Source organism: Gnatocerus cornutus, chromosome 3 (assembly GCF_029298725.1).
Source record: "Gnatocerus cornutus isolate USDA-ARS CGAHR chromosome 3, icGnaCorn1.1, whole genome shotgun sequence".
Classification (NCBI taxonomy): Eukaryota; Metazoa; Arthropoda; class Insecta; order Coleoptera; family Tenebrionidae; genus Gnatocerus; species Gnatocerus cornutus.
The window spans coordinates 16,192,585-16,211,572 of NC_142235.1; the positions used below are offsets into that span (position 1 = coordinate 16,192,585).

The 18,988-nt window shown below is 38.1% G+C and overlaps 7 protein-coding genes across 9 annotated transcripts; 3 read left to right on the forward strand and 4 right to left on the reverse strand.

Moving 5' to 3' along the window:
- Window positions 1–238: 238 nt before the first annotated feature.
- LOC148177539 (odorant receptor Or1-like) lies at window positions 239–1,610 on the reverse strand. Its single transcript, XM_088033364.1, has 6 exons — window positions 1,076–1,610; window positions 825–1,029; window positions 685–784; window positions 536–640; window positions 333–488; window positions 239–286 (listed from the first exon to the last, which is right to left on the reverse strand). The coding sequence occupies exons 1-6, from the start codon at window positions 1,608–1,610 to the stop codon at window positions 239–241; spliced, it is 1,149 nt and encodes a 382-aa protein (XP_087889490.1).
- Window positions 1,611–3,461: 1,851 nt separating this feature from the next.
- On the reverse strand, window positions 3,462–4,631 carry LOC148177540 (brachyurin-like). Its single transcript, XM_088033365.1, has 7 exons — window positions 4,608–4,631; window positions 4,474–4,560; window positions 4,263–4,420; window positions 4,052–4,218; window positions 3,913–4,005; window positions 3,726–3,865; window positions 3,462–3,678 (listed from the first exon to the last, which is right to left on the reverse strand). The coding sequence occupies exons 1-7, from the start codon at window positions 4,629–4,631 to the stop codon at window positions 3,511–3,513; spliced, it is 837 nt and encodes a 278-aa protein (XP_087889491.1). The 3' UTR covers window positions 3,462–3,510.
- Window positions 4,632–4,694: 63 nt separating this feature from the next.
- On the forward strand, window positions 4,695–6,101 carry LOC148177541 (brachyurin-like). The gene is made up of 9 exons (XM_088033366.1): window positions 4,695–4,703; window positions 4,769–4,881; window positions 4,994–5,074; window positions 5,109–5,118; window positions 5,163–5,341; window positions 5,393–5,559; window positions 5,606–5,698; window positions 5,750–5,889; window positions 5,934–6,101. Exons 1-9 carry the CDS (start codon window positions 4,695–4,697, stop codon window positions 6,099–6,101), a joined length of 960 nt encoding a protein of 319 aa, XP_087889492.1.
- A 6-nt stretch (window positions 6,102–6,107) lies between these two features.
- LOC148177542 (uncharacterized) lies at window positions 6,108–7,288 on the reverse strand. The gene is made up of 5 exons (XM_088033367.1): window positions 7,025–7,288; window positions 6,581–6,946; window positions 6,272–6,534; window positions 6,179–6,206; window positions 6,108–6,134 (listed from the first exon to the last, which is right to left on the reverse strand). The coding sequence occupies exons 1-5, from the start codon at window positions 7,286–7,288 to the stop codon at window positions 6,108–6,110; spliced, it is 948 nt and encodes a 315-aa protein (XP_087889493.1).
- LOC148177543 (brachyurin-like) lies at window positions 7,287–9,162 on the forward strand. Its single transcript, XM_088033368.1, has 11 exons — window positions 7,287–7,298; window positions 7,370–7,422; window positions 7,501–7,507; window positions 7,630–7,776; window positions 7,821–7,930; window positions 8,063–8,195; window positions 8,249–8,406; window positions 8,451–8,617; window positions 8,664–8,756; window positions 8,809–8,948; window positions 8,995–9,162. Exons 1-11 carry the CDS (start codon window positions 7,287–7,289, stop codon window positions 9,160–9,162), a joined length of 1,188 nt encoding a protein of 395 aa, XP_087889494.1.
- A 507-nt stretch (window positions 9,163–9,669) lies between these two features.
- On the forward strand, window positions 9,670–10,836 carry LOC148177544 (uncharacterized). Its single transcript, XM_088032051.1, has 2 exons — window positions 9,670–9,851; window positions 10,087–10,836. Exons 1-2 carry the CDS (start codon window positions 9,843–9,845, stop codon window positions 10,726–10,728), a joined length of 651 nt encoding a protein of 216 aa, XP_087888177.1. The 5' UTR covers window positions 9,670–9,842; the 3' UTR covers window positions 10,729–10,836.
- A 171-nt stretch (window positions 10,837–11,007) lies between these two features.
- ATP7 (copper-transporting ATPase 1) lies at window positions 11,008–18,896 on the reverse strand. 3 transcript variants are annotated; one of them, XM_088031881.1, is made up of 8 exons: window positions 18,760–18,896; window positions 18,568–18,706; window positions 14,873–15,291; window positions 13,528–14,825; window positions 11,945–13,475; window positions 11,621–11,879; window positions 11,542–11,570; window positions 11,258–11,348 (listed from the first exon to the last, which is right to left on the reverse strand). In XM_088031881.1, exons 1-7 carry the CDS (start codon window positions 18,791–18,793, stop codon window positions 11,543–11,545), a joined length of 3,708 nt encoding a protein of 1,235 aa, XP_087888007.1. In that variant the 5' UTR covers window positions 18,794–18,896; the 3' UTR covers window positions 11,258–11,348; window position 11,542. The 3 variants fall into 3 exon arrangements, with proteins under 3 accessions (XP_087888006.1, XP_087888008.1, XP_087888007.1); XM_088031880.1 differs by lacking the exon at window positions 11,542–11,570 and having other exon boundaries at window positions 11,008–11,348; XM_088031882.1 differs by lacking the exons at window positions 11,542–11,570; window positions 18,568–18,706; window positions 18,760–18,896 and adding an exon at window positions 16,077–16,317 and having other exon boundaries at window positions 11,008–11,348.
- Between the last annotated feature and the right edge of the window lie 92 nt (window positions 18,897–18,988).

An 18,988-nucleotide genomic window follows, 5' to 3' on the forward strand; every position in this document is an offset into this window, starting at 1 on the left:
TTGGGAATTTTTTGCCTCACATTTTTAGAATTACAACAGATCGAAAAATAAAGTTTAAACTATTCCTTTTCTTCCATTTTTTGTTGAGAATTTTAAAAATTTTAATTTAATTTTTGGTGGATGCGCCGGGACACTGGTGAAAGAAAACAATTTTTACTGGTATGTAATGAATTGATTTATTTTGAATAATTTTACAATTAAGTCATTTTAAGACTTCAGTGTAATTTAAAAGCACTATCTAGTGGTTTTCTAACACAGCCAACAACGAATACGACTTTTTCAGCACCTAAAACAAACGTTAATCACATTAATTAAAAACAATTGAAACTTACATCTGTAAATGTACTGAGCGACAAATCGAGCAATTTTCCAGCAGTCACAGTCATAGGAACTTTGGCACGTTCCATGAATACAAGAAGAGCTTTTTGTGACTTTAAATCGTACTCGTACCATCGCCCTAAATACGCAGCAGTCGCCAAAGTGTTACTCTGAAAGTAAAAGTAACTATTTGTTATATGTTAGACTTGTGAATTACCTCTTCGTATAACGCCGTACCATAATAACAATAAAAGTAAATTTGAATGAGTGAAGAAATTAAATAAAACGTCGCTAAAAGAAAATTAACACTTCCTGGTACTGCCTGAAACGAAATTTAAACATAGGCATCACTTTAGTCTTTTTTACCTGGCTCAGATGAAAACAACACAAACAGATCATGACGGTGCTTCCGAAGAACTGACTGAAGACAACCCACGAGAAGCAGTCTTCGACCTTTTTAACAAAACTGCAAAGGAAAAATAGACAAAAAGCTTTTTTTGTTTTACCTGATAATGTGTTGGTGGTGTTGGCTACACTCTCGGATCTTTTGGAAAATAACTTCGTCACTAACTTGAGGGATTTTCATTTCCGCGTAATCTAACAAAAACTCCAAGTTGTCTTTCAGTATTTTGATCTGACCAGCAGCGTGGTACATCAATCCACTAATCAAAGTATCCACGGAAATATTCCCAAGCACTGTATAAGTAACTCCTGAAAATTACAATCGTATCTGTGGAGTCTTGCTGTGGTATTTTACCCATTGCTACGAAGACATAAACACAGTAGAACAACACCCCATGAGTCTCTGGGTCAAATGGCACCCACACATCCATGGGGAACTCACGTTGCGGTAAAAACAAAGGGCGAGAAGTCCACGTTAAGTTGTCAATAGTCACACAGAAGAAGAAGAAGCGGAAGTTTCTCTGACAGACCCAGATGGAATCTTCGGTGATGTCCTTCTGTTTGTCATTGAGAGTGACGTTGAAGGAGACCTCGAGGTCGTAGATACACTCGTCGATTTTTTTACCATTTGCAATAAATGGTAACATTTTCGGGATAAAACCGACCATGGCAATCATCAAAATGAGATTAAGTCCAGCATCCATGAGAGTCAACTCTTCGTGGAGGAGGTAGTATAGCGTACCAAAAATCGGATCTGATAACAGAGAAGAAAACAGAAAGACGTATCCGTAAGTTAGATACAACTTTGAAGGTTTGTTTCGAGGGAACAAGCCAAGACACCGCAACGTGGTCAGATTCATACTGAAACTGCGTTTAACTAAACTGTTCATGTCTTCGCTGGGAGGTAGCGAATGACTTGTTGGATTCTAAGGAAAAAGGACTTTTTATTTTCAGATAGGTGGTCTGTAATTATAAAGAATCAATTAATGTTTTATCAAAGGAAAAATTTTATTGAAAAATGCTCGTGGCTTTATTAAATATTTATGTGGTTTGCAGTTTCACAGTTAACGAGTTACGCCCTCGTGCACTCTTTAATTATATTATTAATTTTATATTCGGGTCGTAGTTCTATGGAAATCTTATTTGGAACTTTACCAATTACGTTTTTGCTTCTAACTGGCGAATGAGATTAATACAGATTTTGAATTCGAAAATCAGGTACCGCCTCCATTGTAGAACTAAAATTTAGTGACTGTGACGTGAAAAGTTTCCAAAAATTCAGAACTGCATAATATTTTGGATTTCACTCGAGTTCTAGATTGGGTAGGAAATTTAAATTTATGAAATTCATTTCTATTTCGCACTTTTTGCTTGAATTCTTTTCAGTTTGGATTCTAAAAAAAAATTAACAAAGTGGTTTCCTTCTCTGTTCAATTTTTTTGAAATTCTGTATCGGTTATTTTTGAATTTTTTAAATAGGTAGTTTGTAAAATAATTTTGACATTTACCTAGATTTTGTATAATTTTTCTTATATTTTAGAATTTTTCTAGTTACTCTACATTTGAATTGGTTTTTCAGATTTTATTTAATTATTGGTTGCACTTAAAATTTAGACTAAGCTTACATTTTTTCTTAGAATTTGTTTTAAATTTTTTTGTGCTGACTTTGGTTTCCGATTTTTTTGGTATAGTAGAATTGTGGCTGCTGCTCTTTTTCATTTTAGAAAACTTGAAGACTGGTTATTGAGATTTTTTTCGCGAAATAATTTCATTCGTTTAATTATGACAATAAAAACTAAGTAATTCGGTCACGTTTTATTTATCAAAATTGTGTAAGTGCAGCACTTTTTTATCTATTAATTTCTAATTGCATCATTTCATTACTTAAAACGTTCGAAGGAAACATAAACAACTCCACTTAATATCTAATTAATTGCCGTCAATTTTTTACCTTAATTCTTTTTTTTGCGATTTAAATATGTGGTGTTCAAAAATTCTTGATGCATTTTGCGCAATATTAATGTTTATACCTTCGCTTCATTATAAAGGAATTCAAAAAGTTTTCGCTGTTATCTGCATTGCTATTATCACCCCTTTTTCTACGATTTCTTGCTCAACAGAAACTTCTGTCGCCGTGAAAATTACATCAAAACGATTGTGGTGTTGGCTTCTGAATGTTCACGTTGTTATATCTTCGTGTTTCTCCCAGCGAAAGAAATCGAAAAAAAAACTGAAAAATGTCCACACAATGACTGGGGAAAACAGTTCGAGAATAAGCTCAAATGTTGTAGCTTTCATTGTAGTTTTTCTCCAACTTTTGATAATTACAGGAATGATCATTTTCTGGTTACGAAAATATGGATTTAGTTACCATTTTATAAAATACAACGTGCAGTATTTGGAGCTCGTTTTCTTCTGCATTTATGGTGGTTTTCTAAGTATGGTTTTAAATATAGTTCTTCTGCAGTACAGAAATGTGAAGCGTCAACCTATTCAACGATATCTTTGGATGGCCTCTCTTTTTAATTAGGTATAAAAAAACTCAATTTTGACTTTGATTTTTAGGTTCATGTAACAACTCCTCTTCTCTTTTGCGATTGTATTTTTAAAGAATCTCCCAAAATTTGTGTAGAAACTCTGTTGATCGTTACAAAAAGTGGAATTTGACAATGGTTGCACAATAATTTTGAAAAAGTTTTTTGAGATTGACAGATCAACGGTTTTGAAAATTTTAGAGACTGTGGTTGGGTTTTTTATTGTAATGACTCAAGTTCGATCGGCTAAGTAACTTTACTGGATTCCAGTCACATTGCGAATCCAGTCAACGTAATCGTAAGTTCTTGTAAATCCTGATGGTTCCGGCGTATCACATCCAAAGTGACTGATAAAACTTGCAATGCCCATGTGAGTTGTCCGAGGACCATTCGTAACGCGAATTAACGGAATACCATTGTCGCCCTACAAATAAAATAAAAATCAGAAAGTTGTGGTACCGTTTTAATTACATGACAAAAGCCTTCGTCTAAATTTCCAGCAGCACAAACCATTGTGTCTTTGATTTGATCACCGAAACTTATTTTGCACTCCTCGTTTGAAATTGGTAGCAAAAAAACGTACCGCAGTTCATCTTCAAGACTTGCAGATTCTAGGTACAGAAATGAGTACTGGTGTTAACTGAAGATGTTTTTTTACCATCACTTGTTTGTCCCCAACCCATAGTCATGATACCACCAGTGTTAGGCAAAAGCTCGTAAGTTGGTAAAGCGTCAAACGGTTTAATGTAATCTGGAAAAAAGTAGAAATGGTTGAATTCAGTACCATTTTGTCCTACCCGTGAATGATATTGGCATGCGAAGTTTAATGAGACCGATATCATTGTCTAACACGTCTGGATTGAAATCTGGATGCACAAAATAAGTGTCAGTTGCTAATTTTAGACTGCCTGGATCTGGATTTTTCACATTGGTAGTACCTAACAAAATTGTAAATAAAGTGGCACTAAAACCAAAAATTAAAAACTGAAAGTATCGTACGAAATTTACTTATAAACGCAATTTCCTGATGTTATTATCCATTCGTTGTTCAGAAGACCTCCACCACAGAAGTAGCTACCATCGCTGGTTTGTTTGTAAATAGCAGCTATGTAAGGAAATTGACCAGCGTTCGCCTTCTCGCCCCCAATAATACGAATAGAATTCGGCTAATAAATTCTTTGAGATAAAAACCATCCGAAGAAAATTAAAGGTACTTTACGCTTTTTGAAGTACTGATGGACACAACGCCGAGTAAAACCAACAAGACGTGAAGATTCATAGTAGGGCAAGAAATAGCGCAATAGTACTGCGGTTGGTATCACTTTTCAATTTGATCAATATTATCTTTATTGCCAGTAAAACTTTATTTCCTGTCATTTAACTGCGAGGAGAAGAGTACGCTTATCTAGAAAAAAATTTTGTAAAATATAATTCAGAAAAATGACGATGGTAGGTACAACATAGAATTTTTAGTATAAACACAATGTCTAAAATAAATAAAAGTATACGCTAAGATTTGTAAAGTACTGTTCAATACAACCAACAGGAAAATGTTTTTAGTACCGTCTTTTCAATTTATCAATATTATCTTTATTGTTGTTAAGCTTTTAAATCCTGTCATCAAACCGTCCAGCATTTATTATTATTTATTATTATTTATTATTATTTATTAAGGTTTCGTAGGTACTTGACTTTTCGTCATTTCGTAAATTTATGTAGTACCATCATGTAATCTCCAGAATCACTGATAAAGGCAATAAACAGAAAAAACAAAACAAAATTTATAGAAACATTCGATTATTAACTGGCGAAGTCAAAGTGTGTGTTAACAATGAAGATTCTGATTTTTTTCAGTGCGGTACTGGTACTGGTACTCTCTAAATCTGTAAGCATATCTTACTTTTATAGGTATTAAATAAAAATAAAAATTTCAAGACAACTCGCATTATTGGAGGAGATCCAGCCTTCGCCGGCCAATTTCCTTACATAGCTGCCATTTACAAGCAAACCAGTGATGGTACCTACTTCTGTGGAGGAGGTCTTCTCAACAACGAATGGATCATAACGTCTGGAAACTGCGTCTATAAGTGCCTAGTTCCATAAGTGTTCTGCATCAAACAATTTTTTTTTCTTTTCAGCGCGACTTTATTCACAATACTGTTGGGTACCACCAACTTGAAAAATCCAGATCCAAACAGTTTGAAACTGGCGACAGATCAACATTTTGTACATCCAGAATTCAATCCCATTACTTTAGAAAACGATATTGGTCTAATAAAGTTACGCTTGCCAATAACGTTCACTGGTAGGTTCAAAGTAGTACTGTTTCCTCTACTGTCTTATTGTTCCAGACTACATAAAACCCATTGATTTTTTGCCCAGTTCCGAACTTGTACCAAATCAAGGTGGTATAATGACCATGGGCTGGGGACAAACCAGTGATGGTAAAATTGTTTTTTTGTATCAATTGTATCAAACTAATGTCAAAAATGTAGAATCTGGCAACATTGAAGATGTCCTCCACATAGTCCATCTAATCCCAATTTCAAATGAGGAGTGCAGATTGGCTTATGGTAGTCAAATTAAAGACACAATGGTTTGTGCTGGGGGGAATTTCAATGAAGGATTTTGTCATGTAAGTGTGGTAGTACCACTATGTTAGTACAGGTAAAGTTGTAGGGCGACAATGGTATTCCTTTGGTACGATACAGCAACGGACCTCGTACCACCCACGTGGGTGTCGCTAGTTTTATCAGTCAGGCTGGTTGTGATACGCCGGAACCATCAGGATTTACAAGAACCTTCGAGCTTGTTGACTGGATTCGAAATGTAACTGGCATTGTATAAGTGAGATTATGACACTTGCAATAAACATAATTTCTAAAAACTAAAAATAATATTTTGAGTGAATGTGTTGCCTATACAAACAAAATGTATAAGAAATATAAGAAACTAAATAAAAAAATACGATTATTTTATTAAACGACAAAATTGCATATTCTTACACTTTCACATACGTAGCCATCTCAAACTGCATCATCGTAATAATCGCATTGACCACCGCCCCCAGGATATCTAAAATCGTCGTTCTACTAACAACAAAAAACCTCGCCGCCGAAACACACGGAAAATTAGCCAACACATAATTTGTAAACCTTTTCAAAACCCTCAACTCTTCTTTATTATGAACAAACTCCCTCATCTCCAGCGACAAACTCACAATCTTCTCCGCTTCTTTCAAAATTGAATCACACGAGAAAATCATCCACGCTGTGCTGCCCTATAAAATGAATAAGTAACGTCGTGTTGTTTTCAAAGAAGCTTACTGTAGTTGCAGACAAGTTTAGTACATGGGAAATTTGAACTTTAAATCGGATGTGTTCTTCGTACCAGGCGTTTTCTCCAGTCAACACGAAGTAATCTAAGTTGTTCAAAATGGTCAAACCGTTCAAGAAGCAAATAAGGGCGATGGGCCACCCGAAGAGGTCGTTAAAAGTGTTGAGCGTGCCTTTAAGAATGTTGACAAACTTATGGCTTCTTTGTAAAACGCGACGAAGACTTTGGCTTGTTTTGGTTTTCAGTTTGAGGTTTTCCAGCTGGAGATGGAGGACCGTGTTTAGAAGCTTGTACCGCGAGAGAAGAATATTCATGATGAGACACAGAAGGAAGTTGTACAAATAAATAAAATAGAACTGTAAATAAAGGATTCCGTAGCGTTTCATGTAGTTGAAATAGGTAACAAAAGACCAAGCATAAGCATTAAAACTTACTACAAAAATGAAGTTAATTTGCCACGTCACAAATCCGAGGTAAAACGGAATTTTCTTTTTTCTCGTTTGGAGGACTGCCGCCTGTTTTAATTTTACAATCAAAACCGACCATTGCTCCGTTTTTAGAAAGTTGGGCGAAAGGACGATGTACACGTGAAAAAGTACTAAACCCGCGTCGACCAACAGACATAATATTCTTTTCAAAAGAATGAATTCACGGTAGAAGTCTCGATCGCTTATTCCCATTGCGATGCCATAAAACATGAGAAGAACTGTTAGCAATGAGTAGATTTTTTGCCAGATGGTTATTCTTTTACTCTTTATTGACAAAGGAGTTATTGCTAGCAAACTGCAGAAATTGTAAACAATATTGAGGAGCCGGAAGCTCATTTCGAAATGTTTGCGTTTTAGTTTTGTTCTCGTGACAAGTAATAATTAATGAAACTTTACTTGATTGATGATTTTTCTATTTTTAGAATGAAGGTACTAACAGATAAGCAAATAAATGCAATTTATTAATTTATTAAATATTTTAGTTAGGTAAAGACAAGTTTTATATAATTTTATTTGAGGATCCACCCTTTCTTCATAACAAAATGGAGAAGATGATTGAAATCAAATTAAAACCAAAAAAAAAAACGGATTCTATTGGCTGGCGTTGCACTTATCGCTGCAGTTTTTATGGCAAAAAATGCACCCAAGGAACCCACTCCATCGTAACTCTTTGTTCATTGGTTGGGTGTCCGAAACTGGTATTTATTGGATAGATTTTTCAAGAATTAAAAGTGATGCGCAGAAAAGAATTAATTCATTGGATGATGGAAACAAAAACGCACAAAACAAAAGAAATGGTGCTCTGAATTTGCTGTGCAACTGTGTTTCTGAGATGAAAAAGACAAATTTGACGTGATTCTTTGTGTGAAAACAAACGAACTCAGATTATTATGGTACCATCGCCATTTTACTGAATTATATCTTCCAAGAATTTTTTCTCGATTTATTTTCTTCGCATTTAAATGACAGGAATTAAAGTTTTAGCGACCATAAAGATAATATTGATAAAATTGAAAAGTGGTACCAACCGCAGTACTGCTCTATTCCTTGCCCCATCATGAATCTTTACGTCTTGTTGGTATTACTCAGCGTTGTGTCCATTGGTACTTCAAAAAGCGTAAAGTACCATTAAATTTCTTTAGATTTTTTTTATCTCAAAAAATTAATTAGCCCATTTCTACTCGTATTATTGGGGGCCAGAAGGCATACGCTGGGCAATTTCCATACGTAGCTGCTATTTACAAGCAAACCAGCGATGGTAGCTACTTCTGTGGTGGAGGTCTTTTGAACAACGAGTGGATAATAACATCCGGAAATTGCGTTTATAAGTGAAGTTCGTACGCTACTTCCATTTTTTAATATTTTGTTTTAGTGCCACTTTATTTACAATTTTGTTGGGTACTACCAATGTGAAAACTCCGGATCCAGGTAGTCTAAAATTGGCAACTGATACGTATTTTGTACACCCGGAATTTAATTTGGACACGTTGGAAAACGATATCGGTCTCATAAAATTGCGCATGCCTATAACATTCACAAGTAAGAAAAAAACGGTACTATCGCCAAAAATTTGATTATTTTCCAGCTTACATTAAACCCATCAATAAATTACCAAGTTCCGAGCTCGTGGCTCATACCGGTGGTATAAGAGCCGTGGGATGGGGACAAACGAGTGATGGTAAGAAAACTGATCTTTCATCATCATAACACGCACTAATTTCTGTACCCAGAATCTAGTAGTATTGAAGATGCCCTTCACTATGTTTTATTGGTACCAATTACAAACGACGAATGTAAATTATTTTTTGGCAATCAAGTCAAAGATACGATGGTCTGTGCTGGTGGAAACTTCAATGAAGGCTTTTGTCATGTAATTATGATGGTTCCTGGATTCTTATGGAAGTACCTTTTTGTAGGGTGACAATGGTGTTCCTTTAGTACGACTTACTAATGGTCCTCTGACTACAATTATGGGTGTTGCAAGTTTTATCAGTCATTATGGATGTGATACGGCCGAACCATCCGGATTTACAAGAGTCTTCAATTATCTTGATTGGATTCGGAATGTGACTGGGATGCCATAAACGTATACTTTTGTTTTGTTTTTTTTTCAAATTATTCAGATCAAATTAAATCAAAACAATTGATTGAAAATTAAAACAGGCTCGTTTTTCCGTACGCTTTTGAACCATTTTGAAGGTGTTTATTTTTATTGGATTTGTGGTAAGGTTAGGTACTAAACAAAAAACGTACAAGAGAGTTTGGTGTAAACTGTATACATGCATTTATCATTATCAGTTTGTTTTTAACCAAAACATCCGGTGTTGCGGTTTTCAATTATTTATTTTAACATGTAACGATAACATTTTTACGTGACCAATTTCGCACGAGCGTGAATGTAGATATTACACGAGTACAAGAAAAACTTTCCGACGAGTTAGTACACTATTTTTTTACGACCTTCCATCATCAGAAAGAAACCATAAGTTTCGACAATAGTTCATTTTATATCTATATTTTTTTTTTATTTTCTACGACCTCATTTAAAAGTGACGTATTCCACATAGTTAGATGGTAATGTTTTCGTACATCCATTTATTATAAGGCCAGAGACAACATATTATCTCTGCTAATACTCAATCAGTACTGGGCTCGATTTCTCGGTTCAACATCCTGCCCCCTCCTGCAGAATTATAATTTTAAAGCCACAATTAATTCAAGTGATCGTCAGTTGAGTTTGTGCTTCAGCGTGGGAAACATCAACATGAATCTCGTAAGTACCATTGCAGTTGATAAGAAATGCAGGTCAACGATTGTGCGGATGCGCACTGGTTTTCTCTTCCTCTGTTTTTGAGCCATTTCTTGCTTGGTTCTCGGGGTGTTGACGTCGGTCCGGTACTACCAAGTACTGCAGTTCGGTAGCGTTTTCTCGCACTTCGCTTCAAGTTCGTGGACCTGTATTTAGGTACCTAATTTTGTTTCAAAGACTTCTAACATTTTTTTTTTAGTTTTTTGTCGGTGAAGATTTCTCCAAGTGGAATCCTCTTCATAGAGCCGCGTATGAAGGAAAACTAGACGAGGTGATAGCCTTAGTGAAAGAAGGGGCCGATGTGAATTCCATCAACAGCGGAAGCTATCTTTATAGAACTTTTACGCCTCTGCACTGCTCTTCTTGGAACGGCCACTTCCCCGTCACAAAATATTTGCTGGACAACGGTGCCTATCTAAACGTTCAAAACGAAAAAGGCTTCACTCCTCTAAACGGCGCCATCTGGAACAACCACAAAAAAGTTGCTGTTTTGCTTTTGGAACATGGCCCTAATATCAATCTATGCAACGGTCAAGGGTACACCCTGTTAATGTCCGCTTGCTTGAAGGGCGATTATGAAATCGTAAAGACGCTGTTGGAAATGGGAGCGGATGTTAACAAAGTTGCACTTAAGAACTTCGAACAATGGACGGCACTGCATGCGGCTGTTGAAAACAAAGATTTGGAGGTTTTGGTCGCTGTTATCAAAGCCGGAGCTGATTTGGATCGTTGGGGGTTCAAACTTGTGGAATATGCTGCGTTAATGGGACAGAAGCAACAAGAAGAGTTCCTCAAGGGGATTTTGCAGACTTCAGTTAAAACAGAATTATCCACTAACTAAAATTGGATAATTGCTCGAGTACTGTAGCACCCATCAATAGCTATGGAATATTTTTAGAAATAAGAGAAAATTCCTTATGTACTAATAAAATTCCTTTGAGTAATTTAACTTTTTGTTTTTCTGCGGGCTGTGAAAGTTAACCAGTCTACCACTTTTCAAGGCTAGGAAGGTTCTTCCTTCCAAGGTCTAAATTAATTATTATCTTGATCCGATGGGCTTGTAGGGCGTTGTTTCTTTTTTTTTATTTGTATGTGTTTCAAAGGGTGTTATCAAAAACCATTCAACAAAAATACTTTTATTTTTTAAATATATACAAACGGAGATTACATATAGTTTAAGCACCTCTGAAGTACTATATTGTGATGGTACGACTCTTGCATAGAAAAATTACATAAAAAAGAACTTACAAATTTCATCCATAAACAGATCAATCCGATTAAAATACGTCATCTGGGATACAATAAAATGATGCTTTGATATCACAATATAACCGACTTAAGTCTTAGGTAGTTTAAGTCATCAACGGCTCACGAGCGCCCCCTTTCCTGTCAAACGTCGTTGCATCCTCGTCTAAATCATTCGATAACAAAAGCTGACGTGTGCTTTTCCTCCCAAGGAACCTATAATTTGATAAGACACTGATAAGACGGCGATAAGAACTACAGAGGTATAAAAGTGCGGGGAGCAATGAGGTGAATCAGGTGAAACACACACAAACAATTAAAAAATAAAAACACACAGTATTCGTCACTGTAATTAAAACCAAATAAAAAAAAAAAAAATCACAGAATCATGCTTTTGATCAAAACTTACATCAAACCAGTTTGGTAAAATTATCAGTTCTAAGAAATTATAAGTTTATATAAGATAATCGTCGCAGTTTCTTGTATACCTTGATATGGATGGCGTCCCGTTTAATTGTTCCATGTCATCCAGACCTCTGTGGATGGAAACAGTGTCCAGTTCGCCGCTGTTTCTACAAGCGAGATATTCTTCGGTTTGGAGGTCCCTCATCGTTGGTTTCTTCCAGAGCTTGAGGAGGAGACTTGAACCTACGACGGAGACACTACTCAGGGCCATGGCGGCACTGGCCATCCACGGCGCCAACATAAAACCGATGAAACTGAACGCCCCCGCCGCCAGTGGAATGCCTACAAATCAAAAAGTTTTGATTTCGCGATGATCACATTGAAGCCACTGAAAAAGCGACACTCACCTAACAAGTTATAAATGCTAGCAAACATAAAGTTGAGCCGTATCCTATTGACTGTCTTCTTCGACAGTTGCAAACACGCCACCACGTCCAAGAGATCGTTCCTCATAAGTACCACGTGTGCGGCTTCCACAGCGACGTCGGTCCCTGCAGCTATGGCCATTCCAACGTCCGCTTGAGCTAGAGCGGGACTGTCATTGACGCCGTCTCCGACCATCGCCACTTTGATCCCCTTTGCTTGCAGTCTTTGTACTCTCGCGACTTTATGGGAAGGAAGAACTTCGGCATAAACTTTGGTAATGCCAACTTGCTTGGCAATATTGGCGGCAGTTTGGCGGTTGTCGCCTGTCAAAAGAATGACGTCCAACCCCATTTTCTTCAACGAGTAGACGGCTAAATGCGCTTCTGGTTTTACTATGTCTGCTACGCTGATCATCGCGACCATGTCGCTGTCGATAACGCAGAGAACTGCAGATCTTCCTTGTTCTTCCTCCGCTACCATCTTTCTGTTGATTTCGTCCGAGACGGTAAAACCGTTGCGGTTCATCCATTCGCGGTTGCCGATAATGATTTCGTACGTCCCCGCCCCTTCGTCACTATCTCCGCCCATTCCGATTAGTTGGCCGAGTTTGAGGGTTTGGTTGCTGCTGACTTCCACTTCGACACAGTTGAGAGTGAACAAACCGGAACTTCCCGAAGACACCAAAGTCATAAAGTTGTTCATTTCTTGATTGTTTTTCGCGTTCTTCACGAGTGGCCCCAAGGAGGAGACTGTACACTTCATGCCACACCCTGGCACCGCCTGAAAATTCGTGCTCGTCCCATTTAAATCCGAACCAATAGCGTCCCGGACGTACTTAATGATCGCCGAGGCAATTGGATGTTCGGAGTTTGTTTCGGCACAACCCACCGCCGCTAGAATCAAGGCGGGGCTTAACGAATCTTTAAGCCACACCCTCGTGACTTCAGGAACTCCCTTGGTTATCGTCCCAGTTTTATCAAACATGATCGCTTTGACTTTGTGAGCGTTTTCCAAAGGCTCAGCCCCTTTAATTAAAATTCCGTTCACTGCACCAATGCCTGTTCCGACCATCACAGCCGTGGGAGTGGCCAAGCCTAGAGCACACGGACACGCTATAGCTAGCACGCTCAAAGCGCACCGGAAGACAAACTGGAGGATAATTTCCGTGTTTGTAAATCCGTGCTTCTCGTGCTCGGCCACCGGAAGAAGGTCGATGTTAACAGCGCCGATGATGGACCACACGATGAGGGTGAGAAGCGAGAGGAAGACGACAGTGGGAACGAAGTAACCAGCGATTTTGTCGGCGAGCTGTTGGATGGGAGCTTTGGAGGTTTGCGCTTCTTCGACTAGTTTCACGATTTGGGAGAGGGTGGTGGCTTCACCGGTGTGGGTCGCTTCGACGATGAGGAGACCATGCTGGTTGATGGAGCCGCCTATAACACTGCTACCGATTTTCTTAGAGACGGGCATGCTTTCCCCGGTGATGAGGCTTTCGTCGCACATAGATTGGCCCTGAAAACGAAAAAGTTCATTGAAACTGAAGTAGCGAACTGACGGGAAGTACCTGCAAAACTTTACCATCGACTGGTACTTTGGCCCCCGGCACCACCTTCAGGACATCGCCCCTTTGTACCAAATCGACGTGCACTAGCGTCTCACTCGAAACTTCACCTTTCGAGCCCAACTTCACTAGCACCGCGTCTGTGGCTTTCAATGAGAGCAGCTTCGACAACGCTTCCGAAGTTTTTCCTTTGGCTACGTGCTCCAGCCATCTTCCCAAACTAATAAAAACCAACAACATAGGTGGCGTGTCAAAAAAAGTCTGTGGCGACGTCTTTTGTCTCAGGATCATGGCCACCACGACGACGATCACACTGTACGTGTATGAGATCGAAGTAGCCATTGCTATGAGGACATCCATGTTGGTTGTCTTGTGCTTGAGGGCTTTGTAGGCTTGCACGAAGAAGTGGCGACCACCGAGGAGGAGTACAGGAGTGGATAATACCCACATGATCAAATTCTCCAATGAGAGGCCTGGAATGACGCAGCACATGTCTTCGTGTGACATCCCCGTGGTCATGAGGGTCATGAAGTACATCATGGCGATCATGCATGGGCCACCAAAAGCGAGCGAGAAGAGGAAGGCGGTTTTCCAGCGTCGGATTTCTTCTTTTTGTTCTAAGTACTCGTTTCCGTGGTCTCTGTCAAAGAGTTTTGCTTCAAATCCTAATTTATTTATAGCCTCTATGATGTCCCGAGCTCCCGTGATTTCAGGATCAAACTTAAACTTCCCCCTTTTCGTTGTAAGCGCCACCTTTGCAGAAGCCACGCCCGCTAACTTCACCACGTTACTCTCAATTTTATGCACACAACTCGAACAAGTCATTCCTGAGATTTCTAAGTCCACCACTGACTCCCCCGCCCCTGCTTGCTGTAACACACTGGCCGGAAATCCCAGTTCTGTGATTGACGCAGCCACTTCGTTGGGCGTGATCAGGGAGGGGTCATAATGAATCTCCGCCCTCGCGGCTAACAACGACACCAAGATCTTGTGGCAGCCGTGGAGTTTTTGAACGTGTTTTTCGATGGCCGCCACGCAACTCCCGCAGGTCATTCCTTTGACGTGAAGTTGGCACTTTTCGAAGTTGATTTCTGTGGGCGGGGATTGGCGAGTAGGCGTGGATTTTGGCGATTTTGATGATGTGGGTTGAGAGCCTTTGACGTAGGAGTCGAAGCCCATGTCTTCTACTTGCGCGGCGATGTCGGAAGGTTCGACGAGGGCGGGGTCGTACTCCACCACGCCTTCTTTGGCAGAGAGATCAACTTTAACTGAAGTCACGCCTTTGTTGGTAGATAACATGCCTAAAAAAATACATTAGTCTTCGTCTACACTTTCAAGCTCCGCCTACCTTCAATACTCTGTACACACGACTGACACGTCATTCCTTCTATGTGTATCCGACACTGTTTTTTCGCACCATCGCCAGATGTTGGCAGTGACGCCTCGAAGCCCATATCGTCGATAAATTCGCATATTTCTTCCGGAGTCAACTGTTTAGTATCGTAATGCACCAGAGCCGCCTTTTCTTGGAGGCTCACTTTTATACTGTAGATACCTGGCTTGCGACTTAGATTGTCTTCAATGCTTCTGACACAGCTCTGACAGGTCATTCCAAGGACGTTGACTTTGATGGTGTCATCTTCAGCGATGGTAACTACCACAGCCTCAGACGAAGAGTAGTCGCCGGTGGGAGCTAACAAGGAGACAGCCTCACTTTCCGTTCGGTCGTTGATGAGGGGTTCGAAGCCCAAGGACTCTGTGGCGTCCCTGTGGAGAGAAACAAATTTATGACTTAAAGTTCTACAGTGCTCCTTCTCGGAGGTTAAATTTTGCTCAGGAGTAAAAAAGCTTTTTACGCCCTCGTTACATAAATAATTGTTCGTAATTATTTGAAACGAAAAGTAATTGTGTTACGCTACTTAAATATAGTGCAATTATGTTTTTTTTCTGTTGTGATAAGAAATGTGGTCATTATCTGCGATAGTTTTAACGAGATTGGTCAACTGTAGAACTTTTTGACGTGTATTTTACAAAAATTGTCCTCGGTATTAAATCACGTCTTCAACGTCCCATATGCATAAATAACAACGAAATAAAAATAACAAAATCAGAGTCATGAATATAATAAAAAATCAAACGAATAAAATGTCATCAATTCTGCTTCATCGAGATAAGAACAATAAACTAGTTTCCCTTATCTTACGTCATGCCCAGCATAGAATTACATTCGAATACCAGCCAAGAAAATACTTCTAATTATCGTCCTCCGTAAATACCTTCATTAACGATAACAACACACGGCACCTTGAAATTTTTGATAAAAAAACCTGAATACAAATTTTGGGGGGAAAAACGCCACAATTCCACACCACTATTTTCACGCACCATGACCTCCTCCGTGCAATTTTCTCGAACAACACTCTGAACGACATCGTGAAATAAACTAAAAACTTCGCGAAGATGGCAAAACCGACGACGAAACGTTGCATTCGGTCGCCCGTATGCATTTGCGTTTGATTATCGCTTTTTCGCAAATAATATACCCAACTCACCATTCATCATCCGATAATAAGAGCGCCTTATCGTCCATAATTGTTCACTTGTTTTTTCCGATCGGAAACAATTAGAATATTATTAAAATCACGACCGGGACATGTTTTCGGTATGAGTGACGAAGGAAGGATGAATTGTGAGGAGTGAGGCGAACGATAAGAATTCTTTCGTTGATAAGTAAACGGGAAGATAGTGGGAATTGAAGCGTGTGTTATCTGTGGATTTTGTTTGTTTAAATAATTCAATGTATGTAGTACCTTATGGTTCAAATGTTAAACGGGACTTTACTATTAATGGATTAAATCGATGGGATTTCCTGATTATGTCAGATTATGGAAATATATGCGGTTTAGCCAAGTCATTCTTAGTAAACGAACGTTTAGCTAATTGAAGGCAAATAGTAACTGTTACACAAAGTACAAGGTGTTTATAAATGTTTCTAGCATCAAGGGCGGCTCTGGAATTCCCGCCATGGACTATTTTGCCGCTTTGTTTTCATAGTGAACATAACTATGTACGATTTTGTGTCAAAGTCTTTGATTTTCAGGTTTCAAACCATAACTAGAATAGTTTTTTGTTAAAAGTAACTTTGCTCTATGATTGAGGTTGACTGCAAATGTCAGTTGAAAAATCTAAATCCACATTTGTAATTTGACATTTCATAGCCACCCTTGACGCCACAAACATTTATAAACACCTTGTATGTGTTAAATTAGGGGCATATTTGAAATCTCTTAATATTAGCCATTACTTCAGTTGTTTTTAATTATGATTATTATCACAAAGTAATTTTATCACCTTAGAAGATAACATGACAATCTTCTAAAGGCTACAAATGGTACCGAAAACAAGTCTAATCTCTAAAAAATCGTGCTCAATAATTTTTTTGTTAGATTAGCGGTAAATTAAACTTTTATGTTGGTATGCCTGAATAAAGTTGTTTCGTTGCTTGTCGTAATTTGCATTAATTAAAATTGATACGCGAAGTGCTTACGAGTACCAATTAAAATTGTTTCGGGCTACATTTGATTTTGAAACAGGTTGGTAGCCCTGTGTAAATGCGCAAATGTTTAACTTCGAAGTGTGTGCCTTGACATAACAGAGCTACCAACCAGTTTCAAATTCCAAAGTCTGCTTAGAGTAAAAAATGTTACTATTTAACTGCAAATTGTTACATAAAATTGGAGCAAAAAACTTGTCAATTTCGTAATATTAGTGCATATTAAGGCGCGTTTCACACGTTAAAATTCGTGATTCCGCGAGTAAAAGTAGAGCAGCAAAAATCGAACAAACGGTTGCAACAATATATTGATTAAATTGGTTATTATATGTATAGTTTTAAGTGTTCATGATAAGACTTAATTGATTAATTCTAATTGAATAATAAAAACGCTGAAAAAATTAGTCATTCTTTGTTTTAATAAACTCGGTAATGGACTTGCAATTGTTTGAACATGTCATTGGTTCCCAAGGTTGGTAGGTATTACAGTTTCGGCCATTTTGACCTTGACTGTTTTAGAAATACGTGCAGTGCAATCTCAGACATTCCAAAAAAAATTCAAAGCTCACCCAATCACTAAGTTTCACGCGTTCTCAATAGAGTTCCACAGACTAAAATAAAAATAGATATCTCAGTGTTGGCTAATAGTTTATCAATTTAGTTTTATTGATGGCAGAGCTTTAAAATTTCGAATATTTATGTATTAGGAATTGGACTTCGCGTTTTTAACAGAATCCTCAACGAAGTTTCTATTTTCTGTGAAATTTCATATGAAACTTTACCAAGAGTATAATTTAAATATCACCGACTGTAACAACGAATTTCTAAACTTTCATAAAAACGACTTTCTTTGAATTTATTCCGAATAAGTTCCAGATTTCAGCGTGAAACCAATAATAGACTTATCAATTAATCAACTAATGCACGATAAGAACTAAACCAAATATTTATCATGCGCGAGGTAGCAAAATCCATAAAAGCAACAATTTTAATTCCGTGACTCTTCTTTTTTTACCATGATTAGATAAGAAATGAACGTGTGGGCTCTCAATTCCTTAATTAGCCCGTTCATTGTTCCGATAAGCAAACAAAAAGGACTCACCAAAGCAAAACGAACTAGTGCCTTTAAAAGAACAAAACTAACTAACAACCAGCCGCAATTTCCATAATTTGACAAACAAGATAAAGTAACCACAGAACAAACAAGTGACCCTTAAAACAAAGCACATACTTCCTGAACCCAAACATTGCCATATTCACGCACTGCTTTCCATTCTAATATTTGCAGCAAACTGAGGTGAAAGTAATCAGATCTGTCCTCATTACTCTCATTAGAGGAAAGGAAAAAGAATGACCTCGAAACATTCAAGGCTACAATAGAAGACTTACAATTTAGATCGGATGTAACGCTGGAGCCACATCTCTGCACAATAAGAGCGGTAATGAATTTATTACTCAAAATCTAATCTAGGGATTTAGATTATACTTACTTTATTAAGTAATAGTTCCCTTCAGGTATTGTAACTTCGATGTACGATTGATCGGTGGGGATCTTGACGGTGCTCCCATCAATCCTAGCGATTTGGGCTCTGAGATTGTCCAGCTTTGTGGGGCTGCCCTTGTCACCATCTGGAAGGGTTATAATGACAGAATCTTATTGTTATTTCATCAAAAACCCTTACCTTTAGCCACGAAACGTACGACACTGTTCTCCATTGTTACACACACAAATCTTGATATTTATATCAAGATGAAAAACTCTTTGTTTGTTGTCACCAAGTCATTGTTTGAGCCCACGCCCCCACTCTCTCTAGTACCATAAATCACAGACTTACTTATCGAGACGGTTCCGAATTTTGATAAAATTTCATGTCAATTTTAAATTCTAATCTAAATCAATCAAAACATTGA

What these genes read in the sequence shown, in the direction of transcription:
- LOC148177539 (XM_088033364.1), bottom strand. Translation starts at nt 1,610, where the DNA reads ATGAACAGTTTAGTTAAACGCAGTTTCAGTATGAATCTGACCACGTTG. An exon ending in GTTGTTTTCATCTGAGCCAG is followed by an intron (nt 641 to 684) that starts GTAAAAAAGACT and finishes ATTTCGTTTCAG; the next exon opens with GCAGTACCAGGAAGTGTTAA. An exon ending in CGCTCAGTACATTTACAGAT is followed by an intron (nt 287 to 332) that starts GTAAGTTTCAAT and finishes CGTTTGTTTTAG; the next exon opens with GTGCTGAAAAAGTCGTATTC.
- ATP7 (XM_088031880.1), bottom strand. Translation starts at nt 18,793, where the DNA reads ATGGAGAACAGTGTCGTACGTTTCGTGGCTAAAG. An exon ending in GTGTGTACAGAGTATTGAAG is followed by an intron (nt 14,826 to 14,872) that starts GTAGGCGGAGCT and finishes GTATTTTTTTAG; the next exon opens with GCATGTTATCTACCAACAAA. An exon ending in TCGATGGTAAAGTTTTGCAG is followed by an intron (nt 13,476 to 13,527) that starts GTACTTCCCGTC and finishes TTTCGTTTTCAG; the next exon opens with GGCCAATCTATGTGCGACGA.
- LOC148177543 (XM_088033368.1), top strand. An exon ending in TGGTTGGGTGTCCGAAACTG is followed by an intron (nt 7,777 to 7,820) that starts GTATTTATTGGA and finishes AGTGATGCGCAG; the next exon opens with AAAAGAATTAATTCATTGGA. An exon ending in CATGCCTATAACATTCACAA is followed by an intron (nt 8,618 to 8,663) that starts GTAAGAAAAAAA and finishes ATTATTTTCCAG; the next exon opens with CTTACATTAAACCCATCAAT.
- LOC148177541 (XM_088033366.1), top strand. An exon ending in TTAAATCCTGTCATCAAACC is followed by an intron (nt 4,882 to 4,993) that starts GTCCAGCATTTA and finishes TGTAATCTCCAG; the next exon opens with AATCACTGATAAAGGCAATA. An exon ending in CTTGCCAATAACGTTCACTG is followed by an intron (nt 5,560 to 5,605) that starts GTAGGTTCAAAG and finishes TTATTGTTCCAG; the next exon opens with ACTACATAAAACCCATTGAT.
- LOC148177542 (XM_088033367.1), bottom strand. Translation starts at nt 7,288, where the DNA reads ATGTTTTATGGCATCGCAATGGGAATAAGCGATCGAGACTTCTACCGT. An exon ending in TAAACTTGTCTGCAACTACA is followed by an intron (nt 6,535 to 6,580) that starts GTAAGCTTCTTT and finishes TTCATTTTATAG; the next exon opens with GGCAGCACAGCGTGGATGAT. An exon ending in ATGCAGTTTGAGATGGCTAC is followed by an intron (nt 6,207 to 6,271) that starts GTATGTGAAAGT and finishes TTTTTTATTTAG; the next exon opens with TTTCTTATATTTCTTATACA.
- LOC148177540 (XM_088033365.1), bottom strand. Translation starts at nt 4,631, where the DNA reads ATGACAGGAAATAAAGTTTTACTG. An exon ending in TTGGGGACAAACAAGTGATG is followed by an intron (nt 3,866 to 3,912) that starts GTAAAAAAACAT and finishes TTCTGTACCTAG; the next exon opens with AATCTGCAAGTCTTGAAGAT. An exon ending in TAGACGAAGGCTTTTGTCAT is followed by an intron (nt 3,679 to 3,725) that starts GTAATTAAAACG and finishes TTTTATTTGTAG; the next exon opens with GGCGACAATGGTATTCCGTT.